The sequence below is a fragment of the Dipteris shenzhenensis genome, chromosome 33 (assembly GCF_047967505.1).
Source record: "Dipteris shenzhenensis isolate YYH24624 ecotype China chromosome 33, Dip_SZ_1.0, whole genome shotgun sequence".
Taxonomy (NCBI): domain Eukaryota; kingdom Viridiplantae; phylum Streptophyta; class Polypodiopsida; order Gleicheniales; family Dipteridaceae; genus Dipteris; species Dipteris shenzhenensis.
The window spans coordinates 27,757,303-27,780,288 of record NC_141628.1 but is presented as its reverse complement, the minus strand read 5'-3'; the positions used below and the strand labels follow the sequence as shown (position 1 = coordinate 27,780,288).

Sequence of the window (22,986 nt, the reverse complement as noted above, 5' to 3'; positions counted from 1 at the left end):
TACACTCCTTTAAAAAAAATTGAGCATATGGACAATACCACTTGGCTACTTCACCATATCCAAATCCAATTCATGATGATCCAGCATCTGGTCCAACATTTTGATGTCCTATCATTTCTCATATTTTCCTTCCTTAGTCCAAAGCCCAACTTTCCACTTCACCTACTTTCCTACCTAACATTTAGTTGATATATATCAGCTCAAAAAAGCAAAGCATCTAGTAATGTTGCTCCAAAATCCAAGCAACTAGTATTTTTGAAGAGCTCTCTCCATTCATAAATTTGTTCATTATTAAGGACAGCATTTGGAGTTAGCTTTATAAAAAGAACAAGGAAACAAACAAGTTGAATACATTCAAGAGGCGTGCCCGGGCAAATTAATAGTTGAGAAGAAGAAGAGAGAGAGAGAGAGAGAGAGAGAGAGAGAGAGAGAGTGAAGGGGCCAATTTAGTTTCAAGAGAGTGAAGAAGAGAGAGAGAGAAAGGGGTAGAAATTGATGGGGGTATAAATGGAAATTTAGCTTCTTAGACGAAGCACCATCACTTAGGCACGCCAAACACACTTTGCAAGCCTTTGAATCGCGAACATGTAATATTAAGAAGTCGCATCAAATTACGCATGTTGAGATAGGAATAAGGGTTTCTTTCGAGGTGAGGGGACACTGTCGTGACGGTGAGGCGAAGGCGAACATCCCCCTTCATACATGTCGACACAAGAGCCTCATGAACTCGCTTCCTACGACATTTATCTAGCAGCAGCACGTTGCCCGAGCGATCTCCAACATGCTTCAACTTACTCCATGGGAACTCAATACTACTTCTCAAGCAAGGCTCATCTCATTCACAATGGATACATGATCGACCACTGAAGTATTCAAGGTATCATTGTTTTCCGCATTTTAGTTTCATACTTTTTGGGGGGCACTAGGCATCTGCTATCCCCCGATAGAGGGGGATAAGTGACACAATGTATCTACTTGGTCTCATAGGCTTATTTGACAATTTATAGACATCACTAAACTTGTTTGCCGACGTTCATAAACTCCACTCTTTCGTTCTTTACTCTTACTTGCAAAATTGTGTCTCCTCACCTAAATAGAAAAGACTGCGGTTAATTAGTGTCCGCTGAAATAAGAGAGGGCTCTGCAGAAAAGACTAGCCTCTTACAACTTCAACAAGGATTGATAAAGGGAGCAAAATCAAACCGAATTCTATTGAACGTTTCACCTTCAGCTCAGCTTCGACCTCTGAAGTTGTCATGAACAGATGTACAATTCCAGGAGAGGGGAAACGGGTGCTCAATTCCTTGATTAGAAGGACAAACACCAGGATTTAACTGATTTGGGTCCGATCTGTAGAAAAATTCACAACGCTACGTACAAGAGCATTCCACTTCAACATAAACAAATGAGCCTTCCATGCCAACAAGACACAAGAATGGGGTGTGTGGAAAGGACACGGTGCTGCTCAAATGCGAGTTCAATGGAGAAGAGGGCCCGAACAAATGTTTCTGACCAAAAGAATGAGGATAGTGAAAGAAAAATGAACCAGCCAACTAGCAGGTATGAACGGCTGCACGACCATCATCCATGCTCCTGAAAATGGCCCTTGCAGATCGCTTTTCACAAATAATAAATTGCACCTCTGAGACCCTGCTGTAATTCTACACACTCTAGCTTCTCCCAGAAGAAAGCATAACGAAGAAAAGAGCTCTGTGATTGAACTCAACTGCATGCTAATGGCTGCAGCTCAGCTTCATCTTTTAGAACGAACTTTCTGCCTGACTCCATACAGTAACTATTCAGCGAGGTTAAAAACTTTGCAATATAAAGTGAATACATTGCTCCACTGGGTCGGTAGCTGGCATCAAAAGCATTGGAAGCACCAGCATAAACCTATGTGATAGTAGCACTGTGAAATCTCAATCGCAGCTACGCAATTCAGCTGACTTGCTCACCAATCAGATCAAGGCCAACTACCAGGAAAGAGATTCCTTGGAATAATAAAAAGTAGAAGTGGACACCTTGCACTGATAGCAAGCTTCTTGCAGATGCAGTCAGCAGAAGAAAAGCTAGAGCTAATTCCTTTCTGTACACTCGATTCGCTTTCTTCTTCCGAGGCTGAGGAATCTGTTCATTTACTTTGGACAGAACGTCTAGTCCAGATTCAGACGCCCCCCGCTGATGTGATGACAATTCTTGATCAACCTGTGCCTCCTGAGCAAATGCCACAAGATCAGGTTCTGAGGCCCTGCCAACTTTCTTGGTTACAACCCACTCATAGGCACTCCCCAGCTGGAACAATCCAGAGATCATAGCATTGAACTTGGTTACCGACATGGTGTTCTCAAACAATAGATATGGTACAATAAACGGAAATGACTTGGGTGCAGGTAAGATGTTTAAGAAGGACATCACAGCAGGTACATAGCAAACCACCCAAGCAGGCAAATGAGCCTCTGGTATGAACATTGTCATGGGAAGGATAATGCAGAACAATGTGAAAGAATAGAAGGGTAGAATCAGCTTCCGCAGAAGAAAGAAAAGGAAAACTAGGTTGGTTTTTTTCCAGATAGAAATCTGCACATAACAATCATGATCCCAAAAAAAACAGTATGAGAGCATTGAATTCAAGACAGATTTGGAGCTGACCTCAGCTGTAAAGCTAGAACAACATTTGAGAACCCTTGAAATTGCTGCACAATTTAGGGAATCGCTAGTAGAATTTTTCACAACTTTTGAGAAAGATTGTACACTTTATATCAGAGTATACTCCTACCCAAAGCCTAACCTTTGAGGAAATTATGTCTGGCAGGCATAGGCGAAAGAGCTGCATTGGACCAGAATGCCACCGATGCTGTTGTTTTCTGTATGCCTCGTAAGATTCCGGCAACTCACAGAGACACTGGCATGAAATGCCAATAAAGTCAATAGACAGTATTATGATGTAAATGCTCACTCACATGGAGAGAGATAACTATGTACATTTCAGAGAAAACTGGTGATAAATTACAAACCTTAACGTCATTGACAAATACAAACTTCCATCCATTCAAATGAGCCCGAACTGCAATATCCATATCTTCTACAGTGGTTCGCTCCAACCATCCTCCAGAATCCTCTAATGCTTTGATTCTCCAAACACCAGCCGTTCCATTGAAGCCAAAGAAGTTGAGGAAGACTCCATTCACCTGTTGCTCAACTTCAAAATGATAGCATAAGTTGACGTACTGAAGCCGTGTCAAAAGGTTCTCATCCTTGTTCACGAAAGCCCATCGAGCTTGTACAAGGCCCACGTCTTCATTGTCCTGTCAGGCCATGATAAAACCATAGAGGTAAGCAACGACAGTTCAAATATTATGGTTTAGAGCAGAAAGATAAGCTTCCTGAAGGACCTAATGGTAAGAAAGAAGACCTGCTTGCATTTCCCTGCAATGAATACAATAAGGAGGATTCATGGTATATTGGAACCCTATAATTTACCTTAAAATGAATAATAGTACGCTTCAGAAAGTCAGGCGTTGGCTGAAAATCTGCATCAAAAATAGCTACATACTCATAGTCTTTCACGTATTCACAACCCATAGCTGACTTCAGATTCCCTGCCTTATAACCTGTACGGACCAGCCGATGCCTATAAACTATTCTCATGCCTTTTTGTTGCCATTTCTGCACCTCAGCTTTGATTAACATTTGCACTGTCACATCATCTGAATCATCAAGCACTTGAACAAGCATCTTGCCTTTCGGCCAATCCAACTGAGCCATTGCAGATATTGATTGCTGGTATACCTACATTTACAGAATAAGAAATTAGACGATTTCTGGCTTTAATATTTTGGCTAGCAAACTTGAAGACATCACAAATGGACTCACTTATACCTAGATGAATCTAGGAACATTCCCAAACTCATCCTCTAAAAACACAACATAGTGCAGTTTCAATCTCATGATAGTCACTCACAAGGTTGAAAACCATAAACTCCATCATGCATAGCAGGGACTAGCTACTATGACATCCCCGCTGACGTCATCAGCGCCCAACAGTGGGTGTAGACCATAGTATAAAAATATGCTCTCACACATTCAAATCCACACACCCACACATACTTGAGCATCCATTTATACAAAGTCTTCGTACTGAGTTTCTGTCGGCACTCCGGAGGTGAAGGGCACACTCAGCCATGATGAAGGCTAGCACTAAAGGAGAAGGCTAATCAAAAGGTAGTTTAAAATCTCTTCATTCAAGCTACAACTGCTTGTGAAGTCTAAACATTGTAAGGGGGAGAGAAGTGGAAGAGAGCAAGAGAGTGAGAGTGAGAGAGAGTGACACTCTAGTGCGGGTGTGAAGAAAATGATGAGCCACACCACAAACTCACTTATGTTTTATTAGGATTAGGTTTACCCTATGACTGTCATAGGTGTCCTATCTTTTAATGAAGGGTTGGCAATGTGCCTTTACCCCAACAACCTCCCACCTAAAGGCCAATGTGCCTAAAGGGGAGAAAAGAATAAAAAATTGCAGCAATATACAGTTACTGTATACAAGACCATAAAGTAAGAATGGTCTCATCCTAATCCCATGATGTGGCGGCAATGTGCAAACCGCTCTGTAGGCAAGCTCTTAGTGAGCAAATCTGCAGGATTATCATCAGTGTGCACTTTCACAAGCTCAAGTCGCTTGTCTTCCAGTACCTCCCTGATGAAATGATATTTCACTTCTATGTGCTTGGTTTTCTGATGAAAGACCGGATTCTTTGCCAACATGATAGCACTCTAACTATCACAATGCAAAACTGGCATATCTCTTGTAATGCCCAAATCTCCCACCAGCCGAGTAAGCCATATTGCTTCCTTGCAAGCCTTAGTGGCTGCAACATATTCAGCTTCTGTGGTTGACAGTGCAACGCATTTCTGCAACCGAGACACCCATGATATAGCACCGCCTGCAAATGTGAAAATATAACCGGTAGTAGACTTCCGGTTATCCGCATTCCCTGCATAGTCTGAATCTGTAAAACCATGCACCAATGCATCCTGCCTACCATAGCATATGCACAAGTCTTTGGTACCTTTGAGATACCTCAAGACACCTTTCACTGCTTCCCAATGCCGCTTGCCTGGATTTGCCATATACCTGCTGATGACTTCCACCGCAAAAGCAATATCCGGACGAGTGGCAACCATGGCATACATCAAAGATCCAACTGCAGATGCATACGGAACCTTGGCCATTTCAGCCTTATCATCATCTGATCTGGGGCTGTCCTTACTGCTCAGTTTTAAATGTGGAGGCAACGGGGTACTAATAGACTTCCCCCCCTCCATTTTAAACCTCTGCAGTACTTTGTCAATATACTCTTTCTGTGACAGAAACAAAAGTCCCTTGGACCTGTCACGAGTAATACGCATGCCAAGAATATGATTTGCATCACCCAAGTCTTTCATGTCAAAAGACTTATGCAGTTGTTTCTTCAAAGCACTAATCTCATGCTGAGATTTACTGGCAATAAGCATGTCATCCACATATAGAATGAGTAGCATCAAAGCGCCATCCTTTGCCCGTTTGGTGTACAAGCAATGATCGGTCTCACACCGATGATACCCTTGGGACTGCATGAAGGCATCAAACTTCTTGTACCATTCCCTTGGCGCCTGCTTGAGTCCATACAAGCTCCTCTTGAGCTTACACACAAGCTGTTCTTTCCCTTTAACAGCATATCCCTCTGGCTGACTCATATAGATCTCATCATGAAGATCTCCGTGAAGAAAAGCTGTCTTCACATCCATCTGACATAAATCCATGTCATCATGAGCAACAAGAGCTAACACTGCTCTCAAAGTAGTCATCTTGACTACAGGGGAAAAAATCTCATCAAAGTCAATGCCCTTTTCCTGCTTAAATCCCTTGGCAACCAATCTGGCCTTATACCGAGGTAAAGCATTTGAATCCACTTTGACTTTGTAAACCCACTTGCATGGCAAAACCTTTCTGCCTGCAGGTAACTGCACCAAGTCCCATGTATCATTCTGAAGTAGGGAGTCCATTTCTGACTGCATGGCTTTCTCCCACTTCTTTTTCTCTGCTCTTCCCATAGCTTCCTTGAGGCTGGAAGGCTCACCACAATCTGTCAGCATGATAAAATCAGCCACATTATTGGCTCCTGGAACAAACCTGGCAGGAGGCCGTTGTGCACGGGTGCTCCTCCTAACAAAATGTTCCGGATTAGGCTGCTGTCCAGCCTGTTCTTCATGCATGACGGGTGGCTGTACCACCATATCTGGCTGTACTACAGCCCCATCTGTTGGTACATCCAGTGGTGTATCATTGGCAAAATTATCTGGCTGATTTTTAGCCTGTATACCCTCTTGAACAGGGTGATCTGCAGCAGGCTGCTGCTGCATATAAATGGGCATTCTTTGCTGTCCAACATCATCATAAATAACCCTCCTGTATTCCACAGGTTGCACGGGTTCCTTGTGTACACTATCTTCTTTAAAAATGACATCATTGCTGCGTATAATCTTCCGTTTAACGGGATCCCATAACCTGTACCCCATTTCACCTTCGTCACCATAACCCATAAAGATGCATCTGATAGACTTTGGATCCAGTTTGGTGCGTAGATCTTTGCGTACATGAGCAAAGCACTCGCAGCCAAATACACGTAAGTGCTTATATGAGGGTGGCTTGCCAGACCACACCTCCTCTGGCACTTTCAACTCCAAAGCCTTATTTGGTGACCTGTTAATAATGTGAACTGCTGTTTGCACGGCTTCTGCCCAAAAGCCATGGGGTAATGCAGCATAAGACAACATACATCGAACCTTCTCCTGAATAGTTCGATTCATCCGCTCACTTGCACCATTTTGAGATGCATTATGAGGGGCTGTGAGTTCCTGTTTGATGCCCTTAGCTTGGCAAAACTGCACAAAAGCATGTGACACATACTCACCCCCATTATCGGATCTGAGGCATTTCAGCCTACGACCTGTCCGATTCTCAACCTGAGCGACAAACTTCTTGAAAGCATCTAAGGCATCTCCCTTATGCTTCAAGAAATAGACCCACACCTTACGTGTGGCATCATCAATGAAAGTAATAAAATATTTTGCACCCCCTAGTGATAAATGTGGCATCTCACACAAATCAGTGTGCACTAGATCAAGTGGTGCTCTATTCTGGGGAGTTCTCCTCTTATGAGGAGTCACAGAATGCTTGCCAAAAATACAATGATCACAAGTAGGCAAATCTGAAAAAGAGAGAGGCGGCAGATAACCCAAACGTGACAGTTCTTGCATTCCTTTAACAGACATGTGTCCCAACCGGCTATGCCACAATGAAACCTTTGGCAGCTCGGTTATGGCAACAACATGATTACCCACACTGGAAACATAAAGAGGGTACAAGGTATCACTCTTAAAACCCTCAGCCACTACAGTCTGGCCATCAGTAATCACCCATTTGGAATCCCCAAATGTGGTGTGGTAACCACTGTCATCCAATAAGCCAGTGCTAATCAGATTTTTCTTGATTTGCGGCACATGGCGAACACCATCAAGCATAAATGACTGTCCATCAGGAAATACTATCTGTATACTGCCAATGCCTGCAATCTGACATGCATAGTTGTTCCCAAGATGAACAACTCCATGAGTACCTGTGTAGGAAGTGAACCACTCCCTATGAGGAGTAACATGAAAAGAGGCACCTGAATCCAAGAGCCAGGTGTGCATGTCATGGCCATCAATAACCAAAGCATGTGCTATTACAGCAGAAGAGCATAAAACATCATGTATGTCACTGTCACTGTCCTCTGCTGCAACATTCACTGCATCCAAGTCATCTGCCTTAGCCTTGCCTTTGCCTTTGCTTGCATTTCCTGCATCCTTTGTTTCAGCCTTCTTGGCTTTCTGATCCCGTATGAACTTGAAGCACTTCGACTTCACATGTCCCTTCTTGCCACAATAAAAGCATTCAATGTCCTTTTTGCCACGGGACTGACTGCGGGATTTGGACTTACTAGCAGATCTCCCCTTCTGCTGAGTCCTGCCTCTGTCCTGTACTTGCAAAGCATTTGAAGACTTGCTGCCCGCATTATTCTTCCTGCTCATCTCCTCCATAAGGAGAGAGCTCTCTACATCAGCATAAATAAGAGGCATTCGAGTTTGACAGGGTGGTCTTGAAAGTGTCCCAACTCTCGGGGAGGGTACACAGCAAGAAAGTAGCCTTGAACTCCTCATCAAGGTTCAACCCCTGTGCAATCAGCTGTGTAAAGATAGCATTGAACTCACTCAAGTGTGAGGTCATAGCTGTACCTTCCTTCATGCGAAGATCGACCAGCTTCTTCAGCCAATAAACCTTACTGGCTGAGCTCTTTTGGGCATACAATTCTTCTAGTCTTTGCCATAGACCATAAGAGGTCTTTTCAGCCTGTACATTGAACACAAGAGTGTCTGAAATAGTGAGCATGATAGCTGCCCTCGCGGACAAATCAAGCTCTTCCCAGTCATCAGCTGCCATATCAGATGGCTTGACACCCTTCACTCTTATGGGCTTAGCAATCTTCTTTAACAGAAGTACATTCAAGTACTGTTCTGCCCATAATGCATAGTTGTGTGCTCCTTCCAGTTTCTTTATGTTCAGAATTGAAGAATCACCTCCCCCTGATGCCATATCAGATGAGGAAAGTACCTGACTCCTTGGAAGTTTTTAAAAAAAAAGACTGAATAAAAATTCTGATTTCTTAGAAAAAACCTGCTCTATTCAAGAGCCAGAAGCACTCTCAATGGTGCTGTTTTTACTGTCAGTAAAATCTGCAGCAAAACAGTAAATGTCCCTGCAAATACTGTATCTTCTGACAAACTGTTCTGAGCTCAAAGAGGCATAAAAACAGTAATTTCAGACTGCTGCTGCTGCTCAACAAGTGCTTAACAGTGCACAATCATCTGACAAAACCACCAACACTGCTGTAAACACTGCTGTACTGACTGTACTGATCACTTCTCCCACCTCAGATGAGGTCTTGCATTGAGTTAAATTGCAGAAACCACTTGACTAACACCCAAAAAAAATAAATAAATAAATAAATGATCCTTTAGCCTGTCACAAAACCTGCAACAGTAAATGGGATAAATCCCAAGCAATCACCCTTATACCAAGGGGAGAAAATGCATCTGAAGATCTCTGTCGGTAACCCAAGTGCTATCAAACAAAGTCTGGGCAAAAGCCCCTTGATCTGACACCTGAATCAAGTGGAGAACACCTCAACACTGAGGTAGCATGCAATATGAAATCTCTCTGACACTTGTACCTGACAATGTGCAATGCATAGACTGCCCCTGTGTACTCAGTAACAACACAAATCACAAAGTACAATCACCAAGTAGAAAATCTTTTGAGCACTGTCAACGATGGGCAGTTAGGGACCGAGTAAACTCGATGCGCCCTGACCAAGCGTGGCTCAACTGAGATTTTCAAAGTGCGTACAAGGAATGTGACCTGCAACAAATGTCACCAAATGCACTGCGGAAATAAAGCAAATGTGTGCTCCCTGGCTACACACTGCCTCAAGGCATATACTGCAAACACATCCAGGCAAAAGCCCTTTGAAATGGTCACCCAAAACCGAGAATTGCACTCAGTAAATGCATAGAAGCTTCTACAAAACAAGCATCTGACCTTCCTGAAAGACAAGTAACTGCGCAAACACCACCACTGTGGCACAAGTCACCTCAAGCGTGAGTGACACGAGAGTACCTGCTGTACCTCAACAAATGCACAGTATACAGCTGAAATGCTTCAGGAATGTATCAGAAATGCTTCATGTACTGCGCGCACATGCACAAAACAGAGTGCTTCAGCACTATTCCTCTTCCAACAAAAAATGTATGCTGTACTTTTCAGTACTTGCAAAGTACCTGCTGTACTTCTGTCCCTGCAGAGTACCTGTGTACTCTCTGTCCCTGTGGCAGGCACACTTTCCCCCAAAAAATCGAGTCTTTGCAGCAAAAATTGTACCTGCTGGTGAAGAAGACGACCGTACACAGTTGTACGGCAGTCCGTACGACTGTACGGACAGTCCGTACGGCTGTCGTACAACTAGCTGCGCACAGCAGCTATGCAGCAAAAAATGCCTGATGCAGCGTACAGCAGCTGCTGTACAGCTGCAGCCTGACGACGCCCGCGCCCGCGACAAAAAACCCTGCAGCCCTACGAAATGCGCCGCCTGCAACCTGACGACGCCCGCGCCCGCGACTTCACCCTGCAGTCCGCGAAAATGCGCTGCCCTGTACCGTCGACCTGCGCAGGACGAGCCCGTCGAGATCTGTCGATATCTGTCCGTACGGTCGTACGGTCGACGTACGGCCGTACGGATCTGTCCGTACATCCGTACGGAAAGGATGGGGCAGGCAGATGAGGCTAGGGAGAGGAGGCTTGGTAGGCAAGAGAGGCTCTGATACCAGTTGTAAGGGGGAGAGAAGTGGAAGAGAGCAAGAGAGTGAGAGTGAGAGAGAGTGACACTCTAGTGCGGGTGTGAAGAAAATGATGAGCCACACCACAAACTCACTTATGTTTTATTAGGATTAGGTTTACCCTATGACTGTCTTAAGACAGTCATAGGTGTCCTATCTTTTAATGAAGGGTTGGCAATGTGCCTTTACCCCAACAAACATTTTCATTTTAGTCTCTCCTCAACGAGCATCTAAATCTAAATCTAGCTGATAGGGCAACGCACCATTTAAGATAGAAAGAATTATCACAATACCAACAGGCCGCAACTTGGACAAAAAGTTCACAAGGTGAAATTTGCATGTCCGCTAATACGGCAGAAGCATATACCTAGATGAATCCAGGAACATTCCCAAACTCATCCTCTAAAAACACAACATAGTGCAGTTTCAATCTCATGATAGTCACTCACAAGGTTGAAAACCATAAACTCCATCATGCATAGCAGGGACTAGCTACTATGACATCCCCACTGATGTCATCAGCGCCCAACAGTGGGTGTAGACCATAGTATAAAACTATGCTCTCACACATACAAATCCACACCCCCACACATACTTGAGCATCCATTTATACAAAGTCTTCGTAAAGTTTCTGTCGGCACTCCGTAGGTGAAGGGCAGACTCAGCCATGATGAAGGCTAGCACTAAAGGAGAAGGCTAATCAAAAGGTAGTCCAAAATCTCTTCATTCAAGCTACAACTGCTTGTGAGGTCTAAACATTTTCATTTTAGTCTCTCCCCAACGAGCATCTAAATCTAAATCTAGCTGATAGGGCAACGCACCATTTAAGATAGAAAGAATTATCACAATACCAGCAGGCCGCAACTTGGACGAAATGGACTCACTTAAGCAACAAACCACAAACATGCATGAAAGGGAGATCTAAAAGATGGAAGAGGTTCCAAACAAGCCCTGGAGGAATTAGATAACGATATTGAGGATGTAAAGACATGAAGTCCCTGAGGACAAGCAGACATCACCTCCATGGGCAGAAACTCTCTCTTCCTCTGCAGATGTTTCAACCTACAGGCATGTAAAGTAACAAACCATTGCATGGACCGAAAGGGATCCAACTTTGTGGACTGCCTTTGCTAAGAGATGGTACAAAGTCTCTGAGGACTAAGAAAACGTCATCTCCATGGGCAAAAATTTGTTCTTCATTTGCACATGTTTCAACCTACGAATATGTTACGGCACAAACCTTTCTAGGGCACAGGAACTACCACATATATAACCCAACAGGGATCCAATGTTGTGGACTACCATGTAATAAGCACCATGAGCTAAAAGAGTTCAGATTGGTGACACAAATTTGGAATCTGACCACAAGGCAATCTCCCTATTAAGAGACAGAATGACAGAAGAAATAACAAATGAAGATTAGTATCATGGATGAAGTTAGGATATATGAAATCACATACATGCAGTCAAAATTTTAAACATGTGTAAATCGCAAGGCAACTATCTGAGATTTCCAACCACATAGAAGAAATAATGAATGAAGACTAGTGTCCTCATGGATGAAGTTAGGATACATGAAATAGTATATGTGCAGCCAAAAGTTTGAGCATGTATGAATGAAAGGCAACTATCCGAAGATTTCCAACCAGTTAACAAACATATTAATAGAAACAGCTTTCACTTGTTTCCAAAGAGCTAGAATCCCACAAAACAATATACACACATGTACACACACACACACACACACAAATTTTGTTAGAATTCAGCAGACAGAGGGTACATGCAGCAGAAGATGGATAAAATAGGCCACAGGCTCACATGGTGGTGTTGGGGGTGGAATCACAAACTTCTTTACTTTGTGTACAGATCTGGTCTGTAAATGGTCTTCTCTCAGACTGATCTCAATCTGTTACAGCCATAACAGACCTGACCTTGTCCGGGGGTAAAACAAGCAAGTCTTAAGCTTGGCCTACAACAGGCCCTGTTCTGTCTTGGACCCTGCTGGAGTTCTGCTGTAGGGCCCCAGGCCTATTCTGTCACTGTCTTTCTGCTGTAACCTGATCTGCGCCATGCTTGCTGATGTGAAGTACAGCAACCAGCTGGATCTCCTGTCCCATGGATAACATCTCAGCTGCATGGTTGCCACGTGTGCTGGTGGAGCCCCATAGGTGGGCTGTGCACCGCTCCTACCACATAAGCACCATGCCATGGGCTGAGGATGCCCATGATAAAACCTAATATACCTGTAAGAGACGGCCTTTTTTTTGTCCAGAGAACCTGTAAGAGACAGACTAGGGCACATCCAAGTGCGTTAGATGCTAAAAAGAATCCGAGTCGCTAGAATAGCTTGACAAAAAGGCTCCAACAGCCCCTTTCTGCCAACATCTACAGTAAGGAGAATGCCAAGCCATACAAAAGCTATCAATCTATAGTAAAAATCAGAAATTAAGAAGAGCTCAAGAGCCATTATGAAAACTTTGAGAAGGTTTGACTTATGCTTCAAGCATGGACAGAAATGGTCCACCTGAGCACCAGAAAAACAAAGCAAGGTATATTAGTAGATTTGTCTAATGAAGAGGAACAGCTTCAGGACACCCTTGAGATTAGTTACTCATGGAGCAAGTAAAGGGTGCCCCTAATGTAGAGCAGTCTTTGGAGTCTGGAACTGGAAGCGGTCCCTCCTACGCTCAGCATGCTAGTAGATTTGTCTAATGAAGAGAACCAGCTTCAGAACTCCCTTGAGATACGTGACTCATGGAGCAAGCGAAGTGTGCCCTAGATGTAGAGCAGTCTTTGGAAGCAGTCCCTCTTTTCCTTTTGGCACTAGGTGGGATTGCACAAGGTAAGTGCTTTTGCACATGACACTCCTAAGATTGAGGAGCACGTCAGGGTTTAACTTCCACTGAATTGCTAGCACTTCGTACCACATGAGTCAAAATCAGTTGACAAGTGACGCTATGCTGTGCAAGAAATCGTGCCAAGGTTGACAACCCAATTGATGGAGGAGCAGCACTAGGTGGCAACTCAGACCAATACTACGCCAGACAATCAGAGGTACTATATATATATATATATATATATCCCCAAATGCTGCAATGGGTACAAGAAATGCCCAGACACTCAAACCAGTTGGCAAAGGCAAGACTGTTCACATATGCATAAGTATCCAGAGGTTGACAACCGAATTGATGGAGGAGCAGCACTTGGTGGCAACTCGGACCATTACTACGCCACACAATCAGAGGTAATATATATATATATATATATATATATATATATATATATATATATATATATATATATATATATATATATCCCCAAATGCTGTAATGGGTACAAGAAATGCCCAGACACTCAAACCAGATGGCAAAGGCAAGACTGTTCACATGTGCATAAGTATCCATAGGACCCTACAGCAGTGAGATTAGCAGCCATCAAAATTGAGAATAGGTTGACATTGCGACTCTCACATTTGCAGTAGAATCATTTGCCTTGCATGTGAGACTGATGATTTAGGCTTGGGGTGTGATTGGATGAGATATTTAGGAGAGTTCTGATTGACTTTAATTGCACAACTAACGGAAACTTAACACTCACATCGTTTGCCTGGATGAGATACTTAAGCGGGTATTGGGTGTGACTGGATGATATACTTAAGCGGCTATTGGGTGGACTTGAATTACATGACTCACCAATTCCCACACACAAGCACGCTAGTGATATTACAGGTCTCATCACACTTAAAATGCAGCCAATTCGAGCAATGAGCGGGCTCTATATGCATCACTGTTAACCAAGCCACATGCAAGTATTAGTCACACTGTTGAGGATATTGAGCATCAAATTTACATAGACGAGACCACTGTCCTTGAGCCTGCTAGAAAGGTAATTGACAAAGCTCCAAATAGTCTCCCCAGGGTGTAAAGGCTAGAAATAGCACAAGAACTTGAGAAACTGTTAGAGAATATTTCATCCATCATAGTACTTCTCTAGTTGCTTCGCCATCTTCAGGCGAGTATATGAAAATCAGTTTCTTATCTCATTTGGATTTAAGAGTTCTATTCCAATGTTTAAAACATTAGCACTCTTTATTTATCACGTCGAATATGTGAGCTACGCTGAGTGTGACTTTTCATGATGGCATCCATTTCTTGTTGCATGTCATTCTTCCAATGCTGCTGTGGGAAGGATGGCTCATACCATACATACACAGATTAAGTCAAAATACCACAACAAAGTCAGAGGGTCATGAACATAAGACAGCCTTGCCCACAAAGAAAGGCTTATATGAGTTCACAAAGATGCCCTTTGTTGAGTAATGCTCAATCTACTTTTATTCATTGATGAACAAGATATTCCAACAATTCGATTTCACTTCAAGTGGGTTTTCTTTGACAGCATCGTCATTTTCAGTAGGAGGAAATAAGATATGCATGTTAGGTAGGAGCCAAGGTCAAGCCCTCAAAGTTGACATGTGTGGGGGATGCCCACAGCCAATGTAACACCATGTAATTGAGGCTTTTGGTCTTGCCACATAAGCTTCATATCACACAAAGATGCTTTCTTGTGATCAAAGTAAGACATGCCAGCTTTGAACCTTTGAAATTCACTTTAGATGCATGCCTTGGTGTATGTCTGCCTTGACTCTCAAGACCATATATTGTGAAGGCATGGCCAACAGACAAGGTTGGGGAGAAAAATAGCTTTTGCGATGATGGGAAAGAGCTCACTTACCATGTGTATGAACAGTAAATATCCACCATCTCACATGCCTTCGAGAAATGGCATCAACTTTTACATAAGCACATTTGCAATCAAGACAAGCACGCTCGAACAAGAGGGGCAAAGATGTGGTTGCAAATACCTTGTGTGAAGTATGTGGCTCCACATTATCTTTTGTCTACACTAGCTATCAAAGTTCATGAGGATAGAGCCAAATTTATCATCCTAAGTTTCATTTGCATGGTAGCCTGTTGCGGTTCAAAAACAACATTTACTAGGTTTGAGACTCACAATGTTGAAAATCCATGATACACGAAATGCCTTGTTATGGTGGAACGTATGGGTGTTATCAAGACACACAACTAGATAATATTCCTTCTCTTCTTTCCCCTTTCATTCACTCTCCATTTGTTATCCTTTCACTTCTTCTCTAATTCTGTTTCTCAACTTCGTTGCATTGATATCAGAGGCAACCTTGTTGCACCTGTCTTAATACTCCTTGATCCATCCTTCGACCAGCTCTTGTCCCTCTTCAGAGGTCAACAACGTCCATGCATACATATGCACAATAACCTCAAACGCTACCGGTATGGACAGGTAGCATCGACTTAAGAACCTATATTGTGATGCTACGAGCAGCAGCAAACAAGCTACAAGGGCACCAACTAGCTCACGTGGTAGCCTCCAACTTGGAGCTTGTCTAGACTAGAAAGCTCTACAAAAGATCGCAATGAGCAACACGAGGGCAATGAAGAGCTTATCGAAGGACCAAGCTCTACTTGCTTATACCGCGTTATTCTGTGAGTGAAATGCGCGGAAGCATGCAACAAAGAGAGAGAGAGAGAGAGAGAGAGTAGATAATGATAGAGGCAAAGGAAACTGTGTATATAGCAAGGGAGAACACACAAAAGACAGAAGAAGTACAACTCTAAGTGATACTCTAAAGTGTTGAGGAGCCCTATAAATAGGGCAAAGGGGGAGGCTGACTGAGCCGATTGGAGGGTCGGCTGAGTTGTCTCAGCCCCGACCCCCAACGCTAGAGGCCTTAGATGGGCAGCCTAATGGCTGGCCCACAAGCCTCTCCATCTGGCATATATTCCCTTGCCTCCAACCCTATACCCTAGCTCTCTCTCCTCTCTTGCATCCAAAAGGGGGCGAGCACACCCACATAGAAGCCCTCTATCTCTCTAGACTAAACCATGAGATGCCCTAAACTCTACCACCCTCTTAGCAACTCATGGTGTACAATGATCTAAGGGAGTAGATCAATGTAGATGCCACCATGGACTCTCTGGAAGGAAATGTCTTGGAAGATAGCTCCAATGCGCCTAGTACCTTGAAGAAATGTCACCTCATGCCAAAGAAGTCATGTGTTCTATAATATCCCAAGCCAGTCGCTATGGGTTCCCAATGGAGGAAGATGAACCATGGAACACACACCACGTCCAGTAACCTGTCAGTGAACTCATCATATACAGAAACCCCATACATCGAGCTCCTTAGTCCATAATCACTGCAACCTGAAACATGAACCTCGAACACATCTAGTCCACAGCTCCACGCTATCTCTTATGCCTGCTGCATTGTCTCTTGAATAGGGTCAAAAGCAACCCATCCTCCCACATGCCATCTCTGGCTGAAACCTGTGGGGGGAGACTTCTTACTGCCATATCTTGCGGTCCGAGGCAATTTTTTGCTCTAGTTGCCTTGGAAGTTGGTATCTCTTGAGTGGTCAGAGTCTGATAACGAGTCTTGATCCTAAGACTTACCCTTGGACTTGCAGTCCTTCGCCAAATGGACTTACTCCTAGGGGAACGAGGGAGGCTGACATCAGCCAACTGGAGGGCTGACATCAGCTGACTATCCAGTGGCTCAGCCCTAGCTCTCTATAAAAGGAGCTAGAGGGCTCAAATGGGCACAGCCTAATGGCTGGCTTACAAGCCTCTCCATCTAGCATATATTGCCCTCCCTCCAACTCTATAACCTAGCTCTCTCCTCTCCCTAATCTAACCTAAAAGAAGGGGGGGGCCAAGGGGGCAGGGCGGGCGAGGGGCACACTCACATAGACGCCCTCTCTTTCTAGACTGAACCATGAGATGCCATAAACTCTAACATAACCATGGGAGTCACTACCAATCGCGACGAGAACACATGATTGCAGAATCCTTTATTGGCTCCCGCTCACTTTTCACAACTCGGCCAAAATGGGGGTTTGCCACTACCAAACCTACATGGCCAACAAGGAGCTAGGCAAACATTTCTACCTCTCATCATGGTTCGTCGCCATTTCCACATGCATCGTATCATTTCAACCTTTCATCATTGTTTCCAAAGATCCCATCCATCTGTTCCACAAGCACCACATCATCAACACTCAACAAATGCAATATAAGCAACCAAAATTGTGCAGATCATTTGCACTCATCAAGGTGAGTTGAGCCTCGAATCTCCACATCAACAACCCAACACCATGTCACACCTCAGATTGCGACATCACAGACCTTGCATGCCACATTAGCAATCTAAGTCGCTATGCCACACCCAGGTCACCATGTTGCAAATTGAGCCTCTGATTCCAGACCTGGATCCGGAATCCCAACAACCCGACCTACATAGGACACCATGGCACCTACATGTGCCACTCAATTGACAAGCGTTTGCCTAGCAATGAGACGTACGAGGATGTTGCTCAGCCTAAGCAACCTACCATGATGGGAGCAACCAATACCGACACAAGAACGCCTTCTCGTCCCTCATCACCTACATCAACATTCATGGGCACAACTCTTGGAAACACTATCCTCAATACTTGCAATCACTCTCTTGTAGATGAGTCATTCCTTTGGTCAATAGATCTCTTAGCATATAGATGACCACTTATCAAGTGACCCGAGATGTTGTCAATACCCTCTCGAGATAAAGGCAAGCAGCCTATGCCCTAGCATGAGGATCACTCAAACAATCCGAATGCATTCTTTGCATAACAAGCCAAATGATTGACGCTCCTTTGGCTTTCAACCTTCCATATCATGTCAAACGGATCAATCGGTACCCTAGTATTGGCATTGAGGACGCATCCTTTACACCTCCAAGTAATATCCTACTAGACATTGGCCAGCCTTCTACTTTATGTATATCTGAATGGTTCTAGTTGGAGCCATCGATCCTTGGATGCCCCTTTGTTCTGCATCTTTCATCGAGCATGCCGATGGCCTCCCTATCAACACCATTGGCCTCGACACTCCGCTAGTTAGCACCCCTAGAATCTTTGCCATAGTTCATGGCAACGGGAGAGAGAATAATCATCATTCCAAGCAATTTCTGCATCATGATGCATTATGCAACCAAGGATTCATGCCCTTATATTACCACATGTGAGCACTTATAGCCAGACACAATCAGTTCATGTCTCAATAAGGCATTGGTGCTAGCGGTAAATTTGACATTGATGGTATGCTATCCAATGCCTTGCAAGCATATGACACGCTATCATATGAGGTGAGGTGGGAGATGCCATTTCAGCATAATGTCTACATGAGGCAAGATGAGCCAAATATACAATTAAGTCCTACAAGATGTAAAGGACAAGCTCAAACCCTGGAAGATGTCAAGGATAAGCTCACGATGCACAAGTTTAAAGGGGACACTCCAACCCCTAATGAGCTGGAAGAGTGGATAATGAAGCGGGATGATTACTTCTACTCCTGTCCCAAACTTCATGAGGAGCCTAGCATCTTTTTATTGGCATGCATTTGCATGATTATGCCCATACTTAGTGGTGCTACATGAGAGATTCCTTGCATAGACCCATGACATGGCATCAGTTTAAGAATTTGATGGTCACCACTTTGTAACTTGCTCATCTTATAAAAATTCTTGGCTTACTTTTGTTCATTTTGCCAGACTTGCACAGTCTAGGAGCATCTACAGCGATCTTGGAGACTTTGTGTATTGCTCCAGTTTACTCATGGATTGCACCCTTCCGGGCTCATGAGCCCCAAAGTATCAAGCAAGCTGCCAAGCTTGCTGAAGTTTTTGAGCCAATGTCAGCAGTTAAGGGAATGCATTACAGGTTCACAAAAAACATAAAAAGCTTGAATGGCATGATCAAAAGACAGTAACAGCCCTATTTCATACGTATAAGAGAGTTTCTAGTAATAGGATGCCTTATACAAAGCCAAATAAACAGCCAGATCCAAGGTTTGCAGCACAGACGAATGCTGTACCAGAAAAATTAGACATTAAGAAGCATATATCTAGATGAATCCAGGAACATGCCCAAACTCATCCTCTAAAAACAGAACATAGTGCAGTTTCAATCTCATGATAGTCACTCATAAGGTTGAAAGCCATAAAGTCCATCACGCATAGCAGGAACTAGCTACTATGACATCCCCACTAATGTCATCAGCACCCAACAGTGGGTGTAGACCATAGTATAAACATATGCTCTCACACATACAAATCTACACACCCACACATACTTGAGCATCTATTTATACAAAAGCCTTTGTACTGAGTTTCTGTCGGCACTCCGGAGGTGAAGGGCAGACTCAGCCGTGACGAAGGCTCATGAAGACATTAAGAAGCATACTAGAACCATTTTGGATTACAAGAAGAGGGCTAATTTATGCTTCAAATATGGTGAGAAGTGGACTCCCGAGCACAAGTATGCAAGATGACAAATGTGAGGAAGACCAAGATAAGCATGACTGTTGAGTTGTAAGATGATGGGCAGGAGCTCATTGATGCCCCTAAGATTTTGTATGTGACTTACAAGGAGCCAGATAATGCTAACAATGATAAGACGGAAACCCGTACACATGCCACCCAGTGAGAAATGCTCTATTTTGTCCACGCAAAGCTGGTCCTGATCCTGACAATTAAAAGACCAAAAGACAAAACTGACAAGAAACCCTTCCAACAGTTTCGTGCATATCCCACTCGGACGAAAACAATGTACTTCATCCACAGATTCTAAAAATCCAGATGAATCTGGTACAAATCATCCCATTCTAAGGAACACAGCTGATCGAAATCTCTTGGAGACCATACCATACCAGCTACATACTGCGATTCTTTCAAAAGCCACAGATGTCAAAACATCTTGAATTCCTCATCTTATAAGATTATATAAATTACTGGCAAAATTCCCATCCCGCAGAGATACCGTTGAAAGAACTGAATAATAATGGAAAAACACAACCAATTGAAAATATCACGGTGAAAGATAGCTGACTGTACAGGCTTGTACGTTGCATAAGATTGGAAAGCGCTGTGGAACAAATAATATGGATTTTCGCAATCGCTGTACTCAAGGAACATCCAAACAACCAAGCAAGTTTTCCATTCCAATCCATGGAATGAGTCATATCATACTGCAAAAGTTTTCGAGCATCTGAATCCAACCAGATGTGCGGGAACAACATGAGAGGAAGACCTGAAGAGGAGTGACAGGACAATACCTCTTTCTCATTGCACATTGGAATCTGTACAAGAACCATAGGATATCCAGCATCGGGATCTTCAACATCTTCGGAATCCAGTGTTTCTGCTTTGGGCACCGGCTTGATATTTTTCAACCTGATCCATAAGCAACCGAGACACTGCGTGATTCTGTCGGCTGACTGTACGAGAAACATGAAGATGCAAGCGTTTGCCAGTGCTTGCAAAGGAGGCCCCAAATAATTAGCCCGTATGTATACCCAACCCAGATATGTTGACTGCAGAAGGCTCTGCACATCCGGCGAGCCGGGCATCCGCAAATGTGGCCCATTAAAATGCCAACCCTTAGAGTGTGCGATTAGCTCGAACCCTAACATGAGGATAGCAAACGTAAGGAAGCCTACGATCGCCTTGTACAGCTTGCCTTTATGGGGCTTGTCCGAGCTGGCAACTGTACTTGGACGAGCGATGAGCCGCCTTTTCACTGCGGAGAGCACGGTCCAGAGACATTGGGCTAGCCAAGCTACACAACCAGCCGCCCTATGAGCCTTGAGAAGCAGCACCCAAGTAAGCTGCTTCGCATTTTTACCCCTTTCCTTGTCAGCCTGGAAGTCAGCCTCGGGACCTTGCAGCTCCAGCATGGACCAGTTGGGATTCTCCATCTTTACCACGACCGACGTACCTCGGTGCGATTCCTTGGTCCACCAATCGACGAAATGAAAGAGCGGCATTGTAAGGGCTCGAAGAACGGAAGCTTCACCTTGCTATGCCCGGGAGGGGAGCAGATCGCGCCTGCTTGAAATGCACGTCCTTCCTATGTCTCAAAGAAGCGCAAACAGAGAACAATGCGGGGAGCGAGGATGGAAGAACGGAAGAGAGATCTGGGGGAGGCAATGTGGAGAGGGGGAATGGGAAGCATGGTGAAGAGGGAGCGTCAAAGGGTGGAGGAGCAAATCAAGTAGGCGAAGCCATGGACGGGCGACCAAGTGGGGGGGGGGGGGGGGTCAAGGCAATGCGCGTGGGGATGGGAGGAGGAATTCAGGGGGGGAGGGAAGAGGCAATGCGAGGGGGGTTGGGGGGTCAAGGTCGAGAGACAAGTCCATGGGGTGCTGAGGGAGGGAGGGAGGGGGAGGAAGAGGCGATGTGAACGAAGGAAGGGGAGAAGAAGATGCTTGATGAGGATGATGAGAAGGGGGGGGGCGGCTTTCAGTGCTGCTGCCAGCCTTGCTTGGGGAATTGAAAGTGTAGAGACTTTAACTAAGCAGTTATGAGGTGACCCACTATCTTACCTATCTTTTTTTTTTTTCCTTTTTTTTTGACGACCCCCCCGCGGGTGCGTTGGTTGCCGCGTTGCCATCTATCCTTAGAGACAAGGGCGTGTGAAAGCACCCCCACACCGTCGCTGCTTGTTTTGCTTTTTTTGATGCTGCTCTTCTGTGCGCTAACGTTATCTTTTCGTCTTCCATTTTTTTAACGTCCAATTCAAAGGCACGGCCTGCTCACTTCCTTGAAATGCCCCAGTCCGTAGGCTTCCCCGTCGGTGCTTCTTCCTTTCATCAACAAACCACCCGCGACATCTCACCCACCACCTTCCTCCCTCCCTCCTGCAAACAAAAACGAGCACCTTCCGCCCTCGCGATGCCCAAATCCTCCCCATCCACCTTTCCCTCTCTTTTCACCTCCATCGCCTTTGCTCTTAGCCACCCTCCTCCTCCCCTCCCCCCCTCCTTCCTCCCTTTCCTTGTTTGTCTTCCTCCTCCCCGTCCCCCGGCTCTCCGGGGTGGAACCTAGGCATATCCTGAAAAGTGCTCACAGCACTTCGCTTGTGTTTGTGGGTGACGTGTGTCTGCGCTTGTCAATTCTTTTGCCATCTCTACACGACAGCATATATTCCGCCATTTGTTGCACGTTTACGTCTTGTTCGGCCAATTTCTTTGCGAATACCTTGACTTGAGCTGTCCAGCACACACTTTCCGAAGCTTCCATTCAAAAAATCTAGATCTAAGCTTTGGATTCCATGCCATGATGCCACAAATCAATCACACATCCTTTTGAGAATAACTTAGTGCAAAACTTCACCCCTATGTAAGCTAGAGCACAACTCTTCCCAAGCTAGTGCAATTGACATATGATTAGCAAAGTTGTAGAATAGAGCCCCTAAGACTCGTCTAAACTTTGAAAGATGGCTCCTTTACTTTAGTACCCAACATTGCATTCAAATCCAAATTTATTGGTTACACACATGATTTGATTCTCTTGGGAGTGTGCACATATCCTCTCCAATGGTACTATATAGAGGATTTAGTCGTGAGGACTGGTTCTAAGATGGAGTATGTTTGGTAAAGA

At 44.4% G+C, this 22,986-nt stretch overlaps 1 protein-coding gene across 2 annotated transcripts; it reads right to left on the bottom strand.

Moving 5' to 3' along the window:
* Positions 1-640: 640 nt before the first annotated feature.
* Positions 641-21,826, bottom strand: LOC147879917 (putative xyloglucan glycosyltransferase 5). Of its 2 annotated transcripts, XR_015540629.1 has the most exons (6): positions 20,661-21,826; positions 3,481-3,789; positions 3,015-3,305; positions 2,789-2,902; positions 1,226-2,577; positions 641-1,089 (listed from the first exon to the last, which is right to left on the bottom strand). XR_015540629.1 is itself a non-coding variant. In XM_087371421.1 (5 exons), the coding sequence occupies exons 1-5, from the start codon at positions 21,369-21,371 to the stop codon at positions 1,939-1,941; spliced, it is 2,064 nt and encodes a 687-aa protein (XP_087227547.1). In that variant the 5' UTR covers positions 21,372-21,826; the 3' UTR covers positions 1,128-1,938. The 2 variants fall into 2 exon arrangements, 1 of the variants encoding a protein (XP_087227547.1); XM_087371421.1 differs by lacking the exon at positions 641-1,089 and having other exon boundaries at positions 1,128-2,577.
* Between the last annotated feature and the right edge of the window lie 1,160 nt (positions 21,827-22,986).

Excerpts from the sequence above, each read along its gene's own strand:
- LOC147879917 (XM_087371421.1), bottom strand. The coding sequence starts at position 21,371 with ATGCCGCTCTTTCATTTCGTCGATTGGTGGACCAAGGAATCGCACCGA. Across the intron at positions 3,306-3,480 it reads GTACTATTATTCATTTTAAG|GACAATGAAGACGTGGGCCT; the intron begins GTAAATTATAGG and ends ATGGCCTGACAG. Across the intron at positions 2,903-3,014 it reads TATTTGTCAATGACGTTAAG|TGTCTCTGTGAGTTGCCGGA; the intron begins GTTTGTAATTTA and ends ATTTCATGCCAG.